The 19,905-nt window shown below is 40.2% G+C and overlaps 1 protein-coding gene across 4 annotated transcripts in view; it reads right to left on the bottom strand.

Moving 5' to 3' along the window:
* pde4d (phosphodiesterase 4D, cAMP-specific) overlaps positions 1–19,905 on the bottom strand; it is a 185,473-nt gene that overhangs the window by 58,213 nt on the left and 107,355 nt on the right. The window contains exon 1 of one of the 4 annotated variants that reach the window (XM_034234817.1): positions 2,910–3,766. The exons of the other annotated variants lie outside the window; for them this stretch is intronic. Within the exon in view, the coding sequence (XP_034090708.1) occupies positions 2,910–2,998 (89 nt within the window). The 5' untranslated portion in view covers positions 2,999–3,766. Of the gene's footprint in view, positions 1–2,909; positions 3,767–19,905 lie in introns of those variants that run through there. 4 annotated transcript variants of the gene reach the window in all.

Raw genomic sequence — 19,905 nt, 5'->3', positions numbered from 1 at the left:
CTAAAATGGCTTTATACATTAATAAAAACCAATGCCGCATCCTACGCATAGTAAGTGAGGACCATCCAGTTAGGCTATACAGTTTGCAATGATGAGTCTTTTTTGAGACAGCAGAGAACTCACAGCAGTTCTCTGCTGTCTCAAAAAAGCCTATTTCAAAAGGTCCAAACTAAGTACGTTTGAGTGATAGAAAGTCATCTAAAGTTTGACTGAGGTTGACCCAGGACCGTAGAATCAATGAGGATGTGCAGTGTGATAAACAATGCCTAGTGTCTTGTTATCTGAGGTAGTCACTAAGAGGGAAGGTGAGAGGGAGAGTAAAACTGGGTGTCCTCTAACACTTAGAAACAAACTGAAAAATGACAGATATCAACAATAGTTTATTTTCTTACTTACACTCCCTCCAATATTTCAGGAAGGGGGAAGTGATGCCTCAATGCATTTCCAATCCCTGTTAGCTAAATATAGCCACGTCTATCCTCTACCCTGGTCTCGGAGGCACTGGATTCACTTAATTGGATTACTACACACACTTTTCATTCCCGTTCTGGTCAGTGTTTGATGCTGTTTCGACAATCATACATCTCAGTTTATTCAGTGTGCTGCTGAAGGCAAAACCCTGTCCATTTCAAATGTAGGATGAAATGAGCGTGCCAATAATTGTTCAGTCCAGACGTTCCCTCTGCATGGAAGGATTGTGTATGCGCACTAGACTAAAGATCAATAAAAGATGCTGACTGTAACAATAACCCTATGATGCAGCATGGCCTGATGAGAGCAGAGGGGGCATTTACGCTCTTCGTTGTCCTCAATGCACTCTGGAGTGAGATGCACGTGCCCAAATGAATACAACATATACAATTGTGTTTTAATGTCTAAAGGCGAGTGCACATATGACTGCACGTTTTAGACAGTTGTATTTATCGCTCTATTCTCTCAGTGCTACTCTGCTGGTGTACCTCATGTGTGACACATACAGAGGGTCTGGTCCATTATCAGGATCCCCCTTAAGCTAAATAGACACACCCCATACACTACGATAGAACATAGCTCTGCTGTGTAGAGAATGAGAAAAAACCCTGTCTGACGCTTGAATGGAGTCTGACAGGCCCATCCCCCATTTTCAGAGACTAATGCTCGACTCTGACAACCATGACAGCTCGGAATTGTTGTTGCAACACTCACTACATTTCCTACATCCAATTCTGCAACACAACACGTTCCAGCAGACTGTGATTTACATCCTAATTTCAGACAGATTTCTCTCAAATTAGTTTAAGGAGTTACAGCCACAAGGGACAACTGTATCGATGCAAATGCTGTGATAACAGGCACATAACAGTTAACGCTATAACCTATGATGTAGCATATATGATAAACATTGCATTGTGCAAGACTTATGCATTTCAATCAAAGCAAGAGGAGATGTAAGTAAAGTGAGTGTGGGTCATACTGAAGTATTTCACAGTGAACCATTCAAACAGATACTTTGTATGACTTTAAAGTGTTGAAGGATGATGTCTTGAAATGACATTTTAAAAGCTCACTCATCCAAACGTTATAGTCAAGGTGCTTTTCAGTTTATGTTTATTCAGCCTGACCTGTGTGTGTGTGTGTGTGTGTGTGTGTGTGTGTGTGTGTGTGTGTGTGTGTGTGTGTGTGTGTGTGTGTGTGTGTGTGGCTGGGTGAATATGCTTTAGAGGGTTTTTGAATGTGCATGTTTACATAAAGTTCACCTGTTTGTTTGCATCTATTCCTCTGTGTTCCATTTAGTTATCTAACACTCGATTGTACTGTCTCGACTGAAAAGGTCAGTAAATAACCCTCCATATATTCAAGTCAAGTTATTTGAACTGTATTATGTTATATAAAAAACACTTAAATCTATTATATTGCATTATCAGGAACATCTCATACTCTGCAATATGAGCGGAGGTATCAGTTGAATATATCGCTGCTATTTATGAGTACAAGTTGTGCCACATACTGTAGATTGCATAGACATCCGCCTTAAAGCTCATCTTTCCACATCCTCTCTCCTTTACTGTACAATCACCATTCACCAGTGTAGAGAGAAACAAGAGAAACCATATATCAAATATGGTGTGCATGTCTGTGATTAGCTTTAAAACAAAGCATAGAGAATACCCAAAGGCCTAGGGCTGTTTGTGACTGAAAGAAAACAAAAAAAGTGGTTAAAACCAGACACTAATGGCAAAGAAAACCAGTTGGACAGCAACATAACTAACCCTACTACTGTTTGTTGAAAGAGTAACATAAAATGCGTTATTAGCACAAAGAACTCAAATGACTGGAAAACATTGTTTTGCTCAAATCCCAATGGCCCACCGTGATGTCATCACTGAGTCCTCTGTGTCCCTCCCAGTTCATAACATAGCTTTGAGACAATTATTCCCCTTAGATATCCAGCCTTAGTATGACTAATCAAAACAACACATTATAAAACTAAGTATACAGCACTATGTCCAGATGTTTTTCATATGATTTTGCTATTGAAAAGCATCTCAGCGTTGCAATACCTGTGAGTGCTTGCTATTTGGGATAAGCACACAATTTGACCCACTTGTAGATTTAGTGTGGGAGAAAATGACAGGAAATGTCTGGCCCATTTAACAATAAATGTCCCTGAATACATCTGAGCTGAGCTGGGAAAAAACACTGGGCTGGGCTAGCCTTAAGGGAGCTCTAACCACACCACAAAAACAACACACCCGCTCACAAATTAATCTGCATGCCAATTGTATGTATTTAAAATGAACTCACAAAACATGTTCCTATATATAAAGGAAGAGCAGTTACTTCATTAAAAGACCAATTAAAAACATAGAAAAAGTAAACAACTTCACATGTAGGCCTATTTTCAAAACATCATCACTTCCATTACTCACCATATCCAAGAGTGTCTTCTTAAAGGGAAATGGCTGAGGTGCATCATGGACCTGTCACTGTGGACACCTGGACATTGTCCAGGCTTCATACTGCAGCTGGGTCAGGACTGATCCCCCTACCTTTCTATCTGGCTATCTATCTCCAGACACTGCCCCAGAGTATCCGCAGGCCACAGCACAACATGTAGTGTCCCATACTGCAGTCCACTGCTGTGATAAACCCATTCAGTTTCAGTAAGGAGCCCCTTCTTAACCTCCAACCTCACTGGTTTGGTCCTAGTGCATCACTGTCAAAAGTGCCGGCTTACATCCAACAAGGCAATCTTAAAAAGTCAAACTACATAACGCCATAAAATCCGTTGAGTTTGTGAAAAGAAATAAACATCCCAATAAAAGTGACAATTAAAAAGCGAAACTGGCAGCAGAGTTGAGTCCAGTGTGAACTCTGTGTTTCAGCGGGAGTCTCAGCAGTGCGAGCACACAGGCGGCCACCCAGCAGGACCAGCTAAGCTCTCCGGCCGCTGCTCCTTTTTCCGAGGAATTCTTCCGGCAAAGGTTTGGAAATGACTGTCCCACATCCACATGGTGAACTGGTTCAGGGACTCAGTCCTCCGGAAAACATTCCTTTTCCTGACAGGCGGTCGGGGAGGCAGTGGTAGTCACACCAGCATGACAGAGCATGTTACACACAGAGTCACTCACACGCTCACATTCGCTTTCATCCTCTCAGCTTTGCCCTCTTTGTCTCTTACTCTGCGTCCCCCTCTCTGTGCTTGCCCTATAACAACCTCCCAGGAAGGGAAGCGAGGAAACAGGGAGAGAAAAAAAAACAGTGAAGTGTCTCTTCGGTATCTCCCCTTCTCAGTCTCTGTCTCACTCGTCTCTCCCTTCCTCCCTCCCTCCCTGCTCGAGTAAGTGGGATGTCCTGACCCTGTGTAAGAGGTGTGCCTGACTCTCAGTATCCAGTCAGCTAAACCCATTGATCCTCTTACCACATGCAGCTGCACTTCATTCAGAGAGGAACACGTCTGCACATGTACAATCTGCATACACGCAGGAGTGCTCATATTCACACCTAGAGCCTCTATTAGGTTAAGTTATATGGGCAAAGTGTTGACAGAAGTAATTCCCCTCATTTCCTTCCTTTAATTCCACCTTCTGCTGTACTTCTCTTTTCTTAAGTGATGTGTGTTTGGATCCATCTTAGTCCTTAAAGCTGCTGTTGCCATGTACGTTTGTTTTGTGTTGTTGCTACTCCAAGCACACCCTCTGTCTGTCTCCAGTGTCTGCATGCATGCCATAAAATGTCAAAACGCACAATAAATGCCATCTTATTTTTCTCTGTGTTTATGTGAGTGTGTGCCATAGTTTGTGCGTGTGTAAGTGTGAATGCATGCAGGGCGCCTCTCGAGGCATGTTTGTTTTAAATGACTTGTTGTTATACAGGATGCAGAATAATGCATTCCTCTGTCTTAGCACCAGCTGCAGACCACAGTCGGTAATCAATTGTGAAGATAAGATAAAGCACAGCAAATCTGCAATTCATCATATTTAATGTTATTCAGAGTGCATGTCTGTCTATGTACCACTCTGTGTTTGCATGCAAGTGACTTTGCATGCACACATCAATTTGCACATTTGTGATCAAGTGGTGTTGGCGAAGGAAGTTATGAGTTGAGGTTGGGGTTAGCACACTAACGTTGTGTCTGTGTGTGTTTTGCATTAAAGTCAATAGCTGTGGATAGGTTCCAGTTGCTGCGGTCTGAAAAACAGGATCCAGCTCTGCTTTTTACACACATCCTGCCCAAAACACGTCAGCAGCCTCCCAACTCCTGCCAAAAGCCAAACCACCTCACAGCCTCTGAAAGCCTGCACCTTCAGCCACAACAGCCAGGGTTGAACAGGGCGGAGGGAAGCTGCATGTTCAGGAATCTGCTTGCGGGAACATAGAGACAGAAAAGCAGTTCTCTGGGGGGATGTGGGTAAGTGTGTAAAGAGGCAGGGTTGACAGCTTAGGCAGCACCAGGGAGAGCATTTTCATTACATGGGCTTTAAAGGTTAAGCAAGAACGCAGAAAGCTCTGAAGCACCTGTTATTCATTATGTATACACACTAGAGTGAAAACAAATCAACACTCCAGCTGTCTCTTGGATATATCCTTTTAAACAATCATATCATTTCACACAAGTCACATCGGATGAAACTGGGGCCAGTAGTGGAATAATATAATATACACTGTATGACCCTGTGCGTGTGTTTGCGCATGTGTAAGCTATTACATAACTGAGTCCCTGCTTTGGGGGCTGTTTGCCCCTGCTCTACTCAACACTGGAAAGCTGACTTCATGACTCATCTTTCAACCTGAGAGAAAAAGCCAGGATGAGAGAGTGTAAAGGCAGCGTCAAATACATATAGCAAACAGGAGAGAGGGAGATAGAGGAGTACAGACAAAAAGCAAAGCTGCGAGGATTGTTCCGAGGGATTAGCATATGCTAGCATCTTTAGAACAAGAAGATCAATGATGAGGCTTTACTCGTTCATTTTACGATGGGACCAGGAGAACAAAAGAAGGAGGGTGAAAGTGTAGCAGCAACAAATCAAGGTAAGATTGATGAGGATTAAATGAAAGATCAAATGCAACCATGCTGCAGGGACACAGCCATCTTGGAACAGCGATATGTGCCAGGCAGAAAGAAACACAATGACATATTACAGCCATTAAGTACAGTGTTAACCCATCATCATCTGGGACCCCTGCTTCTAAGCAGAACAATGATTTTCCATTTACAAAATATCACATCATATTTGAATCAGCAGGCCTTTTCCATGACATTAGTGGTCTGAAATAGCTCTCTGTAACTGGGCCTCAGAGGGAAAGATTACACAGCAGTATAAGTACATATCGATTTCACATGTACTGCCATTTAGAAAAGTACTTTTCTTCATTTATCTGCAGATCGATGTCCAAAGCACACAGGCTGAACACAACCTGCAGTCACATCACAGAGCTGCTCCGACAGCACGGCCTGCCAGACGTATATATGAAGTATAATGAAACTCTTCAGGTCACAAAACCTGAGGAGGAATGTAAGGTACATGAAAATCAATATATGAACTGTGTTGCATATTGATGCCTAGTAATGGACTTTATATTCTGATACACATGCAAATCCCTCTAGAGACTGCCAGGAAAACAGGCCTTTCACGTTTTGTTCCTTTGAGGTAGGCTAGCTGTCCATCACTCTGCGTGTCGCTGTGGAAACGCCTTGGGCCCGGTCCTCCTGCTTGCCATTCACAGATGGTTATGCAGTGGCATTTGAGCTAAGGTTAACTGATTCCCCTTCTAAATCAGATATTTGTAATTAGATCCCCTCATCTAATGGGGACACAGAGGCTTCAAGGGCCATTTGTAGAATGTGAAGAGTATTCAAGTGTTCAAAAAAATGGCTCACTTGTGGAGAGGCTTTTCGACTCTTTGATTTAAGGCAGGCAGAGGGACTTCATTTGCTACTGTATATGGGTGAGAAATGTACTATATATATAGTAAAGTATATAACAGTAAAAAAAGTGGAATTTCCCAAAGAATTCTTTTTTTGTTTTACATGAGCACAATATCTTTTACTTTAAGCTCTTAACTGTTTTTACAAATAAAACTGTCTTAAAACACCTACCTTTCCATACAGTAGCCTAGGATTAGGCTCCATCTGACAGTGGTTATTAGGCATATATTGTGCGTAATAGAACTATCAAATAGTTACAAATATGTATATTACAAAATGAACCGCTTGTGCTGTAATCAGCAAAGGCAAAGGCAAAAGGCAAAGATAATGATGTCTTCTCGAAACCCTTCACCAACATAAGCTTAAGGGCGCGTATGTCAAAACGTGTACTGCTCCACTTTCTCAAAGCGCAACAGCAAGCGCACTAAATCTGCCCTCATTTTAAAATGGGCTCAATCAGATGGCGAGCCAGACCCCATGGTTAAAAGCATCATGAATATCTGGTTAAAAACCACCCATTTAATTGGTGATATTTATTGTGAGTGCTATATGACGAGGTTGTCCTAGAGCAGGTACAGATGGGAGCTTCATAAACATCAATGGTCCATACCCGAGGCCATCTCACTACAACGCCATCTGTTGAGCATGGGACTCACTAACAGTGGAAGCAATCAACTCTTACCCCTGATGCCTTCATTATCCCATTACTACATGGACAGAGAGAATATCACTTTTACTATGTTAAGGTGCCTACACTGAAATCAAAAACCAAGTGGCTAATACACAATGTACTAACAAGGGTGTATGTGCAAAGAGTTTCCTTACTACTATTGCTTTATTGCAGGTTTTGGTATTTACCACTTGACATCACAAACTGCAGGTGTGACCACACAAGTGATAAAGATAGAGGAAACACACATCTCTTCTCAAGTTTCAAGGCTTTTATTGTCATGTGTGCATAGCTACAGTGTAGTTATGACAATGAAAATCTTAGGTCACAGGCTTATTACAAATTCTCAGTTTTAGACGATATATTTAAATTCTTTCTTCTTTTTGATGGCTTTTTGGATACGATTATTTTTAAATTTTTCAAAATGTCTGAATTATTTTGGCGCTGATCTAATGTTATAAAAACAAGGGCACTGATTAGGGTCACACACTGTGTCTGACCTCCTTTGTTTGCTCTTCCCCTAACTGATATATGAATGCCAGTTTGCAGGCTGAAGCACTTATTATCGAGTGGTCTATCAATTGTCTATCAATTGCATTGTACTTTTTATCTGCAGCCATCAGGGAATACATAGGACCAGTTAGATGCTGCATTGTACATTTCAATAAGAGGGGTGTGCATTAAAATCCATTATGTATCTCATTAATGTCACCACCAGTCACCCTTCTGCACTGTTACCATAGAGACAATACATCGTGACAGATGTAGCCAGTTTTAAGTGAACACAAGTGATGTTTGATAGAAGAGTTTGGTGACAAGAGCGAAATACTTGAACATGCCGCTGCAGGTAAAGCACAGGTGTAATTATTGACATTAATACACAACGCTATCTATTTAGCTTGACGTTTTTTCATAAATGGAATTAATTACACGTGTGATTTTTCCGCTATGACAAGTAAAAAGTGTGCACTGTATACAATGTCTGAGCAGTGTGGTTAAATCCCCTTAACATCTTAAACTGAAAAACTAGAATTGAAAGTTGTCTAATTGTTGCACATTACAGAGATGATAAAAAATAAATATGAAGACCATTACATACAATCATGGGCATAGGATTTTTTTTTAAATGTTGAAGTTAAATGCATCAATCTACTGCACTTTGAGAGCAACATTAGGGACTAAATCTATGGATACATCTCTCAACATCCATATGAAACAGAACTGTAAACAGATTGACTTTTTCTTTATGCATATTTTACAAATCACTCCCCTTTTGAACTGTATTTTTGTGCTACTGTCCTATAGTATGAGTTGGAATTATTTCATACCTGTTATTCTCTTGTTTTTTATAACTATAATGATCATATAAAGGTGTGCCTTGGAAATACTTACATAAATGATTACCAAACCGTTTGAGACCCACTACTTAGACTAAAGTGAACTATCTAAACCCTCAGAGAGTCCTTTACCTCACTGAGCTCAGCTGTAGTTATCAGCCTCTCAGTCTGACAGGAGAGGACGCTCCCTCCACCTCTTTAATAACAGCACCTTATCCGGGTGCTAGTGGAGCACGCTCGTGAACTGTTAGCGCCGGAGCCTCGCAGCGGGGAAACTGTGACGTGCATCATTTTACAACTAAAGACATAGCTACGCAAAAAACACAGCATGTGTACGGCTCTGAGAATCTGCCTTGGTACAAAGTAGCAGTGAAAACATGGTACCGAGTTTCATTGATTTGGACATTCTCTCAATAAGCAAGTGGAATGGATTTGATAATGAAGCACTGACACAGCGCTCTACAACGAGTGGCGAGTGGACAGACCGATTCACGGACTTTCCGCATAGTAAAAGTGGGGGGGTCTAAACTAATCGTTTTAAAAGGTGGGGGGGCCTTGTCCCACCCTCATATAATGGCTGCGACGCCCATGCATACAATAAAGAATCAATAAAACATGAATTTGACAAAAAACTAATACAATTATTAATATTTTATATTATTGTAAAATTTTTGTTAAAGAAAACTTGTGAAAGAAGTACCTTGCTCAAATTCAAAATACAAATTAATATAATTTACCGGGGTATTAATTGCAATGACTCTTTTTTTGGACAACAGTGAAATTAGTCTAAATAATGGATTGGCTTCAAATGTCAACTGTGTGTGTTGTGGTTTTACCTTTAAACTACGGCATTTCACTAAGGTTGTAAATAATGTAAACAAGTGACCAAATACCTTTTGTTTACAGGTGTTTTGACAAAATACATGCAAGCTTATTGTGAACAATTTCAGTACTGCAGCTACCTGTTTTTCAACCTCTGTAACCCTGTTGTATAGATCTACACTTTTCTACCACTTTTACCCCCTAAATATCTGTATCTATCCCATCCAATACTCTCTGCACCTCCATTCCCAGCCATGGTGGCAGCTCTGTTGCTCAACCCCTCCAAAAATAGACTTTCCTGCATTGCACCAACGTTGTGTCACTGGTGCAGCCGCGGCGCTCCACTGGCTCCCCCTGCACTGGCTGACTAGTCTGAGCCTTAATCACAGCACTGGATAGACTGATGGAGATACAAATGTGTCTATTTGATGGAGATTAGTGATTCCTCAGGGGGATGATATGACCTAATGATGACCTACGGTGATACACTAATTACTGTAGCCTCAAGGGACAAACAAGGCTGGCTGTCACCCTGCAGGATTGAAACATTATTTAACTTAGATCCCTGATCATTGTATTTGGTTTTTGGGGTATCTATAATCTTTACATCAAATTGTTGTCGCCAATTCAAACATTTGATTATTGATAACTCAACCAAACTAATAGTCCAAAGCTATAATGGTGACTCTTTGAAGCTCAGAAAAAAACAACAACAAGTTGATGCTAATTATGATTAATATCAAAGGTTCCATATACAGCATTTATGAAAGTGAAGCGCCCTGCCTCTGGTTTCCCTTCAGGTTGACAATGTCAGCACTTTTACTATAATTAATATAATTAGCGGTGCTAGCATGTTAGCTGATAGTGGGCCGGGTATATCAGATTGCTAATGCCTGAGTAATAATAATAATAATAATAATAATAATAGATTTAATTTGTTAGCGCTTTAACAGGTGCTCAAAGACGCTTTACAGATATAGTGAAGAGAAAAGAAAAGAAAGGAACAACAAATAAAGTAAACAAGTAAAGTAGTAATTGCTTTTATCTTACAAGGCATGTGCAATATTTCGCATTCATTCTTCTATACTGTTTGTATGGTCTTTGTATGTAGTTGATTACTGTGCCTTTGGCTATATCGTTTTTTCAAGTTGAACGAAGTGTGGTAGAAATGTACCCATGATCATAATAAAGTACATCTTATCTTGGGCTATTTTAACGAAATTGCATAGCTAGGCAACAACTTGGATCCATGAAAACTTCAGTCACATACTGATAATATGAAATAAATTGTAACAAATACAGAATGTTTACAACTGTGTAAGGGTCTAAAGAAAAACCTAACCCATGTTAACTGATAGTTTACCATGTTATAGTGCTAAGATTGGTTAACAAACAAGAAAACACAAAGTGCAGCAAAGCTGATGGGAGTGTCGTTCGCAGGTTCTGGGTTAGAATTGGATTTTATTTTCCCTGATGATGGGGCTAGATAAAGAGTCACATTACAATTAATCCTAAGGAGAATGTTATTGTCCGTAAATAATGTAGCATCAAATAGCTGATATTTCAGTCTGGACCAAAGTGGTGGTGGATTTTTAGAGAACCAGGAAGAAAAAAAGACAGAAAATATTCATTCAAGCTATTGAGATAAACCTGAAAACTCTTTGAATGAACAAGAAATGGGGCTGACTATTTTGAAAGAAAGTTGTGTGATTGAAATTCATTGCTAAGCTCTTCTGTCTCATGATTTTCTCTGACTGCCCTAAATTCCATTAAAGGGCATGAATTATGAAGAGGGTGCAGGATGTGGGAAAGAGTATTGTGGGGGACTTGTGTGACATTAAATTGTTAAAGTAATTACAGGTTAGGAGGCTATAAAATTATCTTACCCTGAAAATGGCTCAGTCTGTGACATTCAGTCTCCACACTGCAGAGGAAACCACCAAACTCCGTCACACAGACCAGCACACGCCCTTCCAAATACGTGCATATTGGCCACATATTTTAGAGTATATGCACGAATATAAAACAACATCAAATGGGCAGCGTGGATGCAAAACACAAAACTAGTTGAAAACACACAATATACATTTTATATGCACGGTTTAAGGCCTAAAGTTGTTAAAGGGGAATAGTTTACACAAATGTCATATTACTCAATGTGTGTATGTAACTGATGTAAGGGCAGATACATAACACATATAAAACAAACCACTGGGTGCAGGGCTTTCGAATAAAGCAAAACACTTTGAATGGAAATGAATTGAGGACTATACTTCAAATGTGTCACATTTCTATGGAATGAATGACAAGCATTGAAACGCAAAAATGATGGAACATTTTGTGTGATTTACAGACCTATTAGCATAGTATTGCATGTGGGCAGTCCACCTAAACAGACGTGTCCTAAGCCTAATGGATAACCATTAAGAAGCCTGTAGAATAATGAAGTCTAACGTGTAATTGATTTAAGAGCCTGCAAAATGAATGGAATGATGCATTATTGTGAAATGTAACTCCCTGATCAGCTTCTGATACAAAGCTGCATATCTGATCTTCAAACTCCCACAAGCTAAAACTAAAATGAATACATTCTCAACTTCTGAGACACCTTATTTCCCAGTGTGCATGTGAGACAGAAGATACATCCCTTCTTTCTAATAATTGATGGTCTTTTTGCTCCAAGACATTATGAAACACTATTTTCTTTGTCTTTAAACTACTGCATATTAAAGAGCAACTTCCAAACCTTTTATTTCAAGAAATGAATCAAAGTTCTTCCCATTTTATGGAGTTTATGTAACAGAAGAGATTTCTTACTTTTCCAGAGAAAATCATACGGTAGTTCTGAATGCTATGAATCGGCCTAGCTTTACCAAAAGGGGGTGTTGAATTGTTCTTTAAGGACAAAAACAAATGGGAGGTCATGAGACTTAAATAGGTCTAGGCAAGATGCTTAATGGCAGTTTGTCGCCACAAAAATTCATAACTTTAAAAAAGCAGACTGCTCAGTTAGATTATGAACACATCACCTTCTTTGTTTGGTATTCACATTACTACAATAGTAGAAAAACATCTCTCTCTATCAAGGCAATGATAGCATTCTGTGTTTGCTTCTTGACTGAATTTGAAAGAAAAGCTGAGGAGAATAATGAGACGGTCTTGTCAGCTGCTGTGATGGCTGCTTTTTCAATTTAAAAGTCAAACTTTCACCCCAATGTCCTCCACAACTCACCATCCCCAAATGAAATATGTCAGCCCACTAGAACCCCCAGGAGGGAGGAGGCTTCAGCAAGAGAGGAAGGAGAAAAAGGAAAACCCCAGAGTGGAGAGGGTTTGAGTAAATGTTGAATAAGATGCAGTGTTTTAACTATACAACTGCAGATGAGGAGGGAGGGAAATGGAGTTAAGATTCTGTGAAAGTCAGTGTGGGGATTGACGTGAGAAGCGACCTGCGTTACATTTGTGAGAAATCTGTGTGAGGATGGTGCAAGTGAAGGTTGGCAGGAGGAAGACATTACGACATTCTTCGCTGAACTGAAAGCAACTGATTCAGTGTCATTCACTCTGCTCTCTGTCGAAGAAGCAAAGACTGTGACTAGTGTTGTCATAGTAGCTGATGAAATGTTGAAACGGATCACAATTAAAAGGACTGGCTTATCTAAAGCCAGTTGAGTAGCACTTGAAATGTTTTGCTCTATGAAACCTGATGTACTTATATGATTCTGTTTTCTTCAAGGTTGTGTCTTCCTGGTCGAATGTACTTATTGTAAGTCGCTTTTGATAAAAGCGTCAGCTAAATGTAATGTAACAATAAAGTAAACTTGCCATCACACGAAAACAGATGATGAGACCTGAGGACATCAATAAAGCTGACTTTCAAGTGTGTGTTGTACTTTTGTATATGTGAACTTGTGGTTAAAAACATTCAAATGTGAATGACTATGTAAGAGGCTGCGTGCTTGCCTGTGTGCACAAGCATATGGATATGCCTCGTTGTACCATCTGTGTGTTTGATGTAGTTGCAGGCTCGAACAGGCAGGAGACTGCAGAGAGGCAGAAACCGCAACTCTACATTTTAGTCACATGAGATCAAAGAGAAATCCTACTGCTTGACTGGAAACTATAGCCTTTTAATAGATATTTTTGGTAAAAATGACAGAAATGTGGAAAATAACATAATGGAGGACAAGCACTAAGAAGCAAAATCACTGGGTATTCAGACCCCTGAAGAGAAGCTGAGGAATAGTTCACCCTCGGATAGGTTATATAAAGCTTCCTGTTGGTTAGAGCGCTAGAGGAATTATTCTATAATGAAGTGGTGTACCCACTCTCTAACAACATGATCATTTTTTACTGTGAGAGATTAAGTCTTACACAAAACTACACTCCAGTGTTTGCTGGAGAAATACATGATTTTTGTCACACTCTGCGATCATATTCCCTTATCAACTCAAGATAAAGTGTTGTGTAAAAAAACAGGTACATACAGGTTTATCTGTGACTCAATGGGTTTTTTTTTACTCTCAGCCATGTCCCAAAAAAACTGTTACGGTGGGTGAAGCAAGCAGGACCCAAATGCAGATTACACTGATATTACCTTTATTTCAAGGATAAAATAATAGCTTGGACAAAACAGAACTCTCACCGGTGAACTCAGTCACAAACAAAAGACGAACCAACACTGAACACAGGAAGGGACAAGACTAAATACAGGGAGGGGTAATCACAAGACGAGAAACACAAGGGCAGGGGAGGAGAAACACAAGGGCCACAGGTGAACACAATCAGACAATCAGACACACCAGAGAAACTAACGACAGGAGGAAAAACACAGAGAGAGGGACCAGACAATAAACAAGGAGGAAAACACCCAAAACAAGACATACAAAACGTGACATAACACAATAATCGTAACAAAAACTAAAACATGATTCAGAGTGTATAGCATTACTCGGTAGTTGGTATGGTAACAGAGGGACAACTAGAATTGGGTTCTTATCAAAAAACGATTCTCAAATCCCCTCCCAAATCTTCATACCATCATGAATTTACTATGTGTTGTCAAGAGATAATCTATTCACCAAATAATAGGACTTGTGCAGAAATACAAAGTACATCTCCAACAGCCATTCGTCAAGGTTTTAGGCTGGATTGTCACACATGTCTTCAGGTGTGCTGTTCTAGGCGCGTTCACACCGCAGTACTTTTCCCACTTTAGTTCATCAGAACTCTTTAGTTCTGATGAACTAAGTACAGATCGCGTTCACACCGGAATAAGTCCCTGGGGGGGGATTAGGAAAATGAAGCCGCTGACGTCACTTCTTCTTAACGGAAGCTAGATGTTAGTCTTAACTTGTTCTTGTGTGTGAGAGAATAAATAAATAAGACAGCCCAATATTTATTTTTTCCGCATATTTAGCATATTTCTCAACTTTCCGCATATTTCGCAACTTCCCGCAATTTCACCGCATAAAATCACATAAAACCCCGCATGTTTGATCGCATAATCAAGGATTTTTGTCCGCGTTTTTCTGGAGGGTCTAGCTAATGCTAATAATGCAATGCGAGGATAATAAAATGGCAGCTTCACAATTTTTTTTGGGAGTTTTACGGGGCGTGGTTTGCAATCCGCCCAGCCAATCAGACATAGGAACCTTTTTCTCCCACGAAAGTACCTGCTCTCTAGCAGGGACGGAAAGGGGGGTAAAAAGGTTCTCATGAACTAATTTTAGTTCCGGCTCTTTTTGGTGTGAACGCGACATTTCGGAACTATATCGGAACTAAAGTGGGAAAAGTACTGCGGTGTGAACGCGCCTATGTGACTGTACACACACAGTGACCTCTACTTTTGCAAACAAAAAGTGAGCTTCACCACAGAGATCAACAAAGTATCATGTTACTGCTAATAAAACTGTCCATAAAGGTAATGGGTATGGCATGCTGACAAAAACCTGCTTCCACTGACTCTAAAACAGCTGCTTCCCAGGGCAGAGTAATGTGAAGTGGGAATCTAGCGCGGTGCAGACGTCATCAAGTCGTAATTTAACCATTTCTGAGTACAATAAAAACATCTAATTTCATTCATATCAGAAACACATGTTTGAATATATCTGTAAGATGTAGATTATACTTGGGTAAATGAATCATTGCCACTAACTTTCCTGTATATTAAAGATTTCAATTCATCCTCTCCCCTGTTCCTCTTCTCCAAACCACTTTCTCTGTCAATTGTCTTTATAAGAGAAGTAATGAATCCCTGGTGCAGAACTGAATTCTCTTAAACTGACTGGTTAAAAGTGAGTACTCATAATAAATCTTGTTTTCTCTAGCTGCGACTGTAGCTCTATCAAAGGAAGGTATGCTGCAGAGAATGAGTGGGTGGGGATGGATTCACAGGCAGAGAGAATACATTTATACTACAAGGAAGACACAGATGGAAAGATACAGAGGGAATGAAGCAGAGACATAATGAGAGAACAAACTGAATGCTGATTGGCCTCTACAAGTTGCTGTCCTCTGCATTGTGGCACAAACTTTTAAGCTCCACATCAGCACAAAAGATTCCCCAAATCCCAACCTATCACATCTCCAAGGCTCGAAAAATGCAACACTCTGTCTGCACATACAAAACAAAAAAAAGTAGAGAGGGATGAGGAGGGAAGGGGCGAGAGAGAGATAGAGAGCTAGAGTTAGAAAAGGGCAATAGTGTGAGAACAGTGTAGTTACATAACGGATAGAAGCAGCATGGGAGCTACCAGAGGGGAGCTCCTGGGCTTCTGCAAGTCGCAGTATGACGCATTGCCCACACACACACACACACACACACACACACACACACACACACACACACACACACACACACACACACACCACACACACACACACACACACACACACACACTCTCACACTCTCACACTCTCACATGCACTCATACACACCTACATAAATACACACACCCTCATTGCAGTAAATGGCCCACATTCACATTAATGTGCTCCATAAAATGTATGCCACTCCAGCAAATGTAGCATAATCTAGCAGACGACAGCAGGGGCAACAATCCATTCATAACAAAACTGCCTGGCAGCAGAAGAGCAAAACTGCAACATGTACAATTTGACCCGTGGAAGTTTTAAAGGCCATCAAATATTAAATCAATACAGTCAGATTAACAGGTAGCCTTAGATATGTTTGCTGTTGGCATGGAGTCCTAAAATAATGGCCTTTCCTTACCAAACCAGAAAAAGACAGAAATGTGAACAGTGTCTTATGCCTCTCCTTGTTGGTGTGATTCTGACAGGTGAGATTAAGAAAGTTGTGCTCAGCTGGATGTCTTGTGCTGGATTTTGAACTTTGCAGAAATAGTGGAACTAACTTAGATCTTTTTTGGTTGCAAATGTCCCTGTCAAAAAGAAATGAAGCTTACGATCCATCTACTGATGTACACACACCCATGACATGAACATGGGGCGGCAAGCTTGCAGGGCTCTCCAATACACATGTATTTATGAACCTTTTCAACCATCGAATATTTTGTGTGGGAGGCTCTTCCTTAACATAATTTATGTTTTGTAATACCCCAGCACTGTGGACTATTTTGTATATGTCAAAAATGCTTCAGCAGTGATTATGTAATGATTTGTGTATCATACCATGAAGAATAATGTTAAGACAATGCTCATCGCCAAATATTTTTCAACACCATCCACCTTTCCGTCTTTATCTCAAACTGTGTCGACACGTTGACATTAAACATATCTCTCTAACAATCAATCCGCGTTGGTATCTATTTTTACACCCAGGCATGACTGCAGGTACACAAACTCATACAGCACAACAACCCTGGGCTGAGGCGGGGTAGATTGCGCTACAAGGGAAGCAACCTGCATTCTTCCTCCCATCTGGGAATGTAGAAGCAGGCTGCTGCAGAGCACTTTGCACTAAATACAGGAAATCAATATCCTGCAAGTTAACGAGATAGACCCCCTAACCTCAGCATCTGATTAGATAAACAGATTAGCAGCACAACACCACCATTAGGTGAAAACAGTGCGGGCTCATACTGATCATGCCAGGCCTATTAAACACACTGGCAACATTACAGTAGGTGATAAAAATAAGAAGACATTTTATTATGTCGCTGGTGCCTGATTCAGAAAGATAATTCTGTATGCATTTTATTATTATGCATCACTAGTGTGTCAACAAGATCAGTGTGGTTTTGCAAGATGTACTTGTTGAAATAGTCAATTGATGCAAAATATTGTTTAATACAATTCCTGGAGTTGAGTTTAGCCACCATCATAAAGATGTACTTTTCATGCCCATAAAACACAACAACAAATATTGTGTTACCTTTCAAGCCATCTCATGTTCAGATAAAACCTCTGCTGTTTTTGCTTAACTTACCTAGAAAGAGAAAAGATATGGAGGAAACATAGAGAGAGAAGGGGAGAGAGACAGATGTTATCAGGACAATCTATTGACTGCAGTGAGATGTCATGTGTGCTTTAACAAGCATCGGGGCACATTGTATATGACTCCTGACCCGCTTTGTCCTGCGAGGCTAAGTGGACACACACACACACACACACACACACACACACACACACACACACACACACACACACACACACACACACACACACACACACACACACACACACACACACACACACACACACACACACACAGTAATGAGAAGACTGCTCTTTTCTTGTCTCATTCTTTCCATTCCAGTGCAAGCCCATTGATCAAATCAAGCCTCTCATATTCATCTCTCCCCAAACCCTTCTCCCTTTGTTAACTAAATGTAGAATCACGACTCACAGATGATGTCAACAACAACAACAACAACAACAACAACTAATAAGGGGTTGTATATCAGATTAAAAGCACATATCACTTAAGTGACCAACACACACTTGGATGTATGCTGGGGGGACTACATCTCCCAGGTGGCTTTGAGTTTTGCTAAGGATGTGGAGGAAACAGGATGTCTGTGCTAACCCATCACACTGGTCCCATTACGTCCCAACTAGCATTGTTCACTGCTCCAGTAAATAGAACCAGCCATATACGAAATATCGGTAGATACTATATCTAGTCCGCTGAGCTCAAAAGAGCGTTATTGACTTCCATAGTGAATACTTTGGCTCTGCTGTGGAAGGCCAGAACATTGCGTGTGTATTTTGTATTTTACAAATAAATGCGTACTGTCAGCCTGAAGTAGGTTGAATAGTTAATAGAATGTGAGATCACGGCTTTGTGATACAAAGATAGTTCAGAGGGGAAGTGTAAGAGCCCTGCAGGGTCTCATCAGCAGTGCTTTTCAAAGCTTGTGTCCATTCATTTGTTCATTGTCCATTCAATGAAGCCTCTCGGTGTATTCATTGTCCATGTTGTTGTCCCCTTTGTCTTGATTCCATATTTATAATCTGTTATGTGATTGAATAAGTGTTTACTCCTTGTGCTGTCTCCCTTTTTTACCATTTATATCTTTACCTGCATAACAGTCATCCATGTTCACATTACCCTAATGGGTTAAGGAAATGTTATAGTCACACTTTGCTGCAACTAGATAGCCTGTTAACGTGAAATAATTGTAATACATTGTGTTTTTATTAGCTACAGCCAACACAATCATTTAGAATCGGGAACGGACCGTTTCACTTGAACTACTTAGTAGGTGTCCATTATCAGGAGTTAATGGACACCCTGCAGACAATTTAGAAGACAGATTGTATGAATCAAAAATATATAGAGTGATGTAAAATATGTCAGAGGATTTATCCTTGGTGCCTACACCTCCAGGTACAGTATATAACTCTAGTGGTATCAAGTCCTAATTGTATTAATACCCCAGTTAACCACTCAGTCTTTCAACCCATTAACCCCCACTTCATCCCCTACCCGTCTACAGTATACTCCCTGTATCTTCCTTCTCTGTTCTCTCTTGTGTGTGATGTTGGTCGCTGGCAGACAAAGCTTGAAGATGTAATCAGAAGGAAAGGCATACTCAAAGAAAATGCAGCTAAAATATATTTTGCGCAGTTAACTTTTATAAACACAAATAATTAGTGGTAAACAGAAGAGGAAGGCCAGGCACATTGATATGATGAAAAGCCATAAAGGGCAGACCCACTGACAGGTATGGAAAATAGCTCAATTGCTCAGTTGGCTTGGAGCCAGCAGCAAACCACATTTGGCTGTAAAATGTTCCTTTAAAACTCTCCTCGACACCCACTGTCAATGTTGAAGCTGGAAAGGAAAAGTCACAGACGTAAAATGAGGACATTTACACATCTTAAAATAATGAATAACCATGGCTTAGCAATTTAAAACACATCACTTGGCCGTGCACAGTATTTTAACACAGGCTTGATGACTGAGTAGATATTTATAGAAAATTGTAATATATTGTTTGTTTTGTTATCAAATAACTTAGCAGATAAGTATATTTCATCACAGTCTCTAGACAGTGGGCCTACATATAAACCAGCAAGATTGACTCTTGAGAAGTAGCTCAAAAAGATAAATGAAATGGAAACTTTAGCAAAACTTTCATTGTCATTATTTACAAATGTCCGAAAATTGTTCTGATGAAGGGGCCCGAAAGCCTCTCGCCCATTTCTCCTGTGTGTTCAAAATAAAAAAATTGTAAAAA

Source organism: Gymnodraco acuticeps, unplaced genomic scaffold, assembly GCF_902827175.1.
Source record: "Gymnodraco acuticeps unplaced genomic scaffold, fGymAcu1.1, whole genome shotgun sequence".
NCBI classification, from domain to species: domain Eukaryota; kingdom Metazoa; phylum Chordata; class Actinopteri; order Perciformes; family Bathydraconidae; genus Gymnodraco; species Gymnodraco acuticeps.
The sequence above is the reverse complement of the archived record's forward strand: the minus strand, read 5'-3'. Positions and strand labels throughout refer to the sequence as shown.